The sequence below is a fragment of the Rhododendron vialii genome, chromosome 8a (genome assembly GCF_030253575.1).
Source record: "Rhododendron vialii isolate Sample 1 chromosome 8a, ASM3025357v1".
Classification (NCBI taxonomy): domain Eukaryota; kingdom Viridiplantae; phylum Streptophyta; class Magnoliopsida; order Ericales; family Ericaceae; genus Rhododendron; species Rhododendron vialii.
In genome coordinates, this window is record NC_080564.1 from 974960 (window position 1) to 981253 (window position 6294).

Here is a 6294-nt window from a genome sequence, read left to right on the forward strand (position 1 = left end):
ACTAGTAACACCCCCCCATGGTATTGCTAATACCCCCATTTTGGGGGATTAACAATCCCATGGGACAACTAGTCCCCCCTCCAAAAACCTAACCAAACAAGGAATTAATAGCCCCATGGGATTATTAATCCAATCCTCCCCTCCCAAACCTCCTATCAAACAGGCCCTTAAGATTCATTTGATATGCATAAACTCTCTGTTTTTTGCAAACGTATTTAAATTAAAAGTACTGTATTAAGATAATTTAGGTTATGACTCAATAAATCAAAGCTAATAAAATATCGGGAAAATGCCGAGTAGAAAATTAACCCAATAAACCACACCACCAACTAGTCTAAACTCTAAAGGCCTAAAAATTCCTGCAAAGGAGGAAAAAAAAAAAATTTTAAATTAAAAAGACTAATCCAAAGTCGTTTCTGTGGCAGTTCCAAAACCCACGATATTTTCTCCTGATACGGGTCTGCCCAACCTGCCCGAAACCCTCTCTGAGAATACGGGCAGCTTTCTTCACCAACACAAACGCACACACATACACGCACTCTCTCTCTCTCTCTCTCTTCCCTCTGATTATATCTACCTCTCGGTCTTCGCTCTCTCTACCATCTCCATCGGACGGTCCAGAATGAACGCAGCCTCCACTCTCTTGTTCTCGAGGTTTTAGCCCCCCAAACCCCCAGATCTGCTCCATCCGACCTCAGATCTCACCTCTGGTACGTTTCTTTCCACCCGATTCGCTTCACTTTCGGATTTCTTCGAGTTTGGATCATGTATTACGAATTTTCTGCCTAATTTTCTGCTCTTCTAGTAAGAAAGTGATTTTTTCTTCTTTTTTACGTTTGTTTTGTTCAGGTTAATGCACGATTTGCCTGATTTTCGCCTTTTCCAGTGTTTTCACTGTTTTTTTTTCCTGTAAAAAAACTTTCTCCGTCGGCTGAAATTCGCGTTAAAATGAATCTTGTTTCTTACAGTATATTTCAGCTGGCAATAACTTTTGTATTTTTAATGTCCTGTTCTCCATTTTCGGACTACGATTGCTGCAAAATTTATGTATTTTTACTGTTTTTGAGTGTGTTGCCTTGGATAAATCGTGAAATATTTCTCTTCGTTGGCTGAAATTCGCGTAAAAAAGGAGTCTTTTGTCTTATTTCAACTGGTAATGCTTTGACGTTTTTTAATGTTTTTTCTTCGTTCTGTGTCTGTGTTCCCTGTGTTTTGGCTGCAAAATTTGTTATTTTTACTGTTTTTGAGTGCGTTGACTTAGATCCGACGGCTGGGACGGGAAGAGTGGATGGATCTGACGGTCGTTGTGGATGTTTGCAGGTTGTGTCGTGCGGTACCGTACAGATGGAGATTAATAATTGTGGTTCAGTCTCAGTTAAGCAGTCTATGCTAACGTGCACCGGAGAAGCTTTAGCCGCTATGCTGGTCTCGGCTCTGGTCAACACTCAAGTTTTGGCCCAAACTCACGTAAGCCATGTCGCTCGCTTTAGATTTTTCCAAATCGCTTTTAAGATCGTTCCTTTTTTCTTTTTCTTTTTTCCTTCCTGTTATTCTTTTATTCTCCTCTATTTTTCGGTTTTTCTTTGTCAGTTTTTTCGCTAATTTTGTTTCCTTTCGGGCTTCCGTTGCATTTAGGCTTCGTTCCGGAAACAAAAAAAAAATTTTATTTTTTAAGAAGGTAATTTCAAACTCAAAAATTATGGATTTATTGAAATCTAAAAATATGCAATATGGATCTTGTTGATCTTTTATACGATGCAAAAAAAAATTGAAAAATTATTTTTCATTTATATTATATTTGAGTTTGAAAATGTGAAATAAGCTAATTATTTTTTAAGAAGGTTTCTGGAACGGAGCCGTATTGCTCTCTTGTATGCTAACGTGCGCTGCGTTACTGGATCTGCAGCATAACTTAGGACTATTTAGGTGCTTTTTGGGTTAAATCTTTTTGCCTTTTTGATCGAAATGGTTTTTCCGTTATTTTCTCTAGTTCTTACTAAACTCTGGTTAAATCTTAGGATTAATCGTTAACGTCCTAGGTTCGGCTGATTATGTTCTGTCGCGTTGTTACATTTTTTGGATTATATATCTTGCTATTATGCCCGGAATGGTTAAAGATTTCTTCACTAACTTGCGCGTGTGGTGGGTTTAGTGGAGTATTTTTTAGTAGAATTTCTGAGTGCGTTGGTGGGGCCCATTTGGCAATTTCCTTTTGTTTGTGCGGTACATGTTTCGGAATATTCGCCAAGTTGATGCTTTGCACAATCTACGCTAACTATGGCCACGTGTCGTGATTCCTTCAGTGGCGAGAAAGTCAAAGATAAGTTGATGAAAGGACAAAAATGAACATTTGTTCGTTTTTATATATACCAAATGGGGTAGCATCCGCGGATAAAAAAAAAAGGGGTAGCATCCTTCTTCAAAAAAAGAAAAAGAAAAGAGTCTATTATAGCTACCAAACTAACCACTATTCTTTGAACACCACTCGTACTAGGAAAAAATTGTTCCGGCAATTGTATATGTGGGCTGGGCAGTAATTGGCACTCTTTTCTACTATTTTGTCTTAAGTCATTTGATTCACAAAATAACCCTTTTGTTGGTCAATTTTTCACGCATGGAAGAGAATTATTCTATATTCCTACATTTATCGGACAGAAAAGGGAGGGCATGTAAGTAAGAAAGGCTGTTGAAAATCGGTTCCCATCCTGTGTGGGCAACGGCGACGTACACAAAATTCATTCATGAGAAGAAATGAGTGTGGGTCCCACATTTTCGAGTCGTTCCGAGCTATGTGGGCCGCACACCCATGTGAGTGTTCTATGCTTTGTTAGTTGGTGTTTGTGTGCGTAATTATTATTTATTGGGATTAGAGAGGCTAAGGAGAATGGGTGAGTTGTAGTAGTCTCCTTTATGTGCTTAAGAAATTGGGGAAGGTACTTTCATGTGCATGTGCTCGAAATGAAGCGTGCATGAAAAACTTTTGTGAGAGACTTTGTTGGGAAGTCATAGTGAAAACAGGTTTTTTGTTCTTTTAAGTGATCAAAAACAAATAACATGTTGATAGTTGTGAACATGTAACTTGTCGGAGGAGCTAGGAGCTATGTAACACGGACACAGACATGGATAGACATGGATATGGACACGGACACGGCAATTCTAAAAAAATGGGGATACGGACACGGCGTGGGACACGCCACGTGTATAAATAAATAAAAAATAAATATATGTACATATATATAAAAAAAAATATGAACCATTGTATATGAATAATTTCACAAATTGTATAAAAATTTTTCAAAGGGAAATTATAGTTTAACCCAAATGTTTTGAATAATTTCATATTAACCCCCAAAAATTTTAAAAAATTACATTTTGACCCCTAGCCATGTTCCCGCCGTGTCCCCTATCAAAAAATAATAAAAATTATTGAACACGCCATGTGGCGTGTCCAATACGTGTCCCCGCCGTGTCCTCGTGTCCAATACGTGGACACGGCGCCCTTTTGGAGTGTCGGTGCTACATAGGCTAGGAGGGGTTTTTGGGTGGCTCGAAATTGGGAGAGGGAAGTGCCTGGGGCTGGAAGGGGCTATGAAAGGATTGCTGGAGGAGGGTGTTTACATAAGTAGGAGGAAACACATGAGAATGTTATAACTTGTTTTTTAAAAAAAAGTGAAAAACATAGTTTCTAAGAAAGTAAAGCTTATTACGGAAGGATTTGTTGTTCAAGATAGTATCATGTCTCGAAATTTGAGTGTAAAAGTGTTCTTTAAAGCACATTTTCAACTTGATAAAGCTATCAAAGAACAAAACATCATCTGTCCCCACCTTCCCTTTCCTCCCTGTCACAAATTACATCCTTTCTATACGATGGGTCTCTTTGGGTTTTATAGTATGGGGGAGAGGTGGTTTTGGGACAAAGGGGTAGGTAGGGAAAATGGGGAAAGAGGATCATGCCTCATATCTGGGCCATTGTTCTCGCTCCATTTTGACTCAAATGCCGGAGCTTGGTTGCACACCCCCTTCGGCTGGTGAGAAAAAGAATCGAAAGGTGGTGTGCAAAATGCTAAAAGCGCTATGCCAATAGAAGCTTTTGCTAGATCCAGATTACCTTGCTGAAGACGGTCATGGAACTTAGTGATTTGAGCAGGCAGATATAGATTATTTTGATTTTCAAAATACAGTACCTTGTTTCAATCACCGTGGGGTTGGGGGGGGAGTCTTTTGTGTCATAGCCACCCCACTTATGGTTCGTATCTCTGTATGCTTGCTAGCATATGGGTACTTGCCTTGCTTGTTTATGTCCAACTTTCTTTTGCCATCTATGAAATCTATCCTGTTGTTTCCTTTGCTTGACCTTCCATGGAATGCCCAAATTTAAAATGGTATCAGGATTTATTCGGATCGCCAACCATCATCCCTGGACTTAAAGGAGAGCATCATGTCCAATGCCATTCCAAGCCAATAGATGCTGATGCAAATGACGACGATGACGACGATGAAGATGATGGTGACTTTGGAGAAGGTGAAGAAGACTTGTCAGAAGAAGACGGAGGGGATATTGGCAACAACCCCAATGACAACAACAAAAGCAACCCAAAGAAAGGACCCGGGGGAGGAGCTGGTGGTGGAGCAGAAGAGAATGGCGAAGAGGGAGAAGAAGATGATGATGATGGCGATGGCCATGATGACGATGATGATGATGATGACGACGACGACGACGATGATGATGACGACGATGATGAGGATGATGGTGGGGATGCGGGCGAGGAAGGAGTCGTTGAGGAGGAAGAGGAGGAAGAGGAAGAGGAGGATGAGGAAGAGGAAGCACTTCAGCCCCCAAAGAAGAGGAAGAAGTAAATTAGTGGGAATGGTGGAAACTCTTGAGAAGAACTGCTCTTTGTGACTTGTTCTAACTGTATGTTATTGTTTAGCTTATAAGAAGGCTTATTTAGGATAAAGTTTCAGTAATTGTTGGATCTTCTTTCGTATGATTAGAGAACTTTCAAAACTTTGAGCTGCGGCAATGTTGCGATTATGAAAATGGGATGACATGAATTTGGCCATTGTGATGAATGAAAGGAAGGGGTTTGAACATCCAACTTCCTCTATGAGAGTGCTCCAGGACTGTGATTGTTGATTTATGTTGTCACTATGAATAACTTCATGAATCTCTCTATAATGTTGGGAATCATTCAGTCAATTGCGGAAACTCAGTATCATAACATAGTAAAGAACAAGAAATCTCATCTATATCTTCTGTGTACATGCGTCCTCACATCTATATCTTCTGTGTACGCGCGTCCTCACATTATAGCAAGACAAACACCGTTATTTTGATCTTCTTTTTACTCGTGTCGATCATGTATGAGGAGAATTATTGGATTGTTTTTCATTTCTCACCCGATATGAAGACAATTAAGGCCTCGTTCCAGAAAGTCGAATAAGTATTTATTTTTTAAGAAGGCAATTTCAAGCTCCAAAATAGTGGGTTTATTGAAATATAAAAATATGCAATATGGATTTTGTTTAAGAAATCTTAATGAGATCTTTAATACAGTGCAAAAAAAATTGAAAATTTATTTTTTGTTACATTATTTTTAAGTTTAAAAATGTGAAATAAGTACTTATTTTTTAAGAAGATGTTCTGGAACGGACTCTAAACTCACCTCAGAAACCTTTTTCAGAAAGAATTACAAAAATAGCCCCCGAGTTTGAACCCTCGCCGGATCTCCAATACATGCCAACATCGAAGGTCCTCGTTGAAATTCTTCCAGTTGACATCATTTTGCTTCCATTTGTTAGTTCTTCTTGCCAGCGTTTTCCTTCTGCGTCAGGTTTTGTGCTAATGCAGTGATTAATGCAGAACACTTCAACGAGCAAGCTGAAGTGTATCTTAAGTGAGGGTGAGAAGACCGAAAACTGTATGAAAAAGCACATACACAAAGTTAATAAAGGAAAGCATGAGAAAAAGAAAGTTGGTTATTAGTGAGATTATCTAACTATTTCAGTTGATTGGGGCCGGTGATGGATCATTATTTCATTCCCGGCCGGGTCAACGATCTGAACATTTTATTTCATCCCTGGCCGCCGGGTCAACTATGACTGTAACCTAAACATTTTATGTGGGATGAGTTTCTTGGTTGATCGGGAGTCGCTACGCTGGTTCAATCCAACCCACCATTTACTTAGAAAAAAAAAACCTAACGATTGCAATTGGTTATTAGTGAGATTAACTAACAATTTCTATTAGTTAGGGAAAGACATGAAGGAACAAGCATTACGTAGTTGCATGTT

The 6294-nt window shown here is 39.2% G+C and overlaps 1 protein-coding gene across 1 annotated transcript; it reads left to right on the forward strand.

Annotated features, from left to right (window-relative positions):
- Positions 1–394: 394 nt before the first annotated feature.
- Positions 395–5094, forward strand: LOC131298183 (uncharacterized). Its single transcript, XM_058323525.1, has 3 exons — positions 395–710; positions 1321–1467; positions 4390–5094. The coding sequence occupies exons 2-3, from the start codon at positions 1345–1347 to the stop codon at positions 4855–4857; spliced, it is 591 nt and encodes a 196-aa protein (XP_058179508.1). The 5' UTR covers positions 395–710; positions 1321–1344; the 3' UTR covers positions 4858–5094.
- Positions 5095–6294: the final 1200 nt, after the last annotated feature.

Excerpts from the sequence above, each read along its gene's own strand:
- LOC131298183 (XM_058323525.1), top strand. The coding sequence starts at position 1,345 with ATGGAGATTAATAATTGTGGTTCAGTCTCAGTTAAGCAGTCTATGCTA. Across the intron at positions 1,468-4,389 it reads AAGTTTTGGCCCAAACTCAC|GATTTATTCGGATCGCCAAC; the intron begins GTAAGCCATGTC and ends AAATGGTATCAG.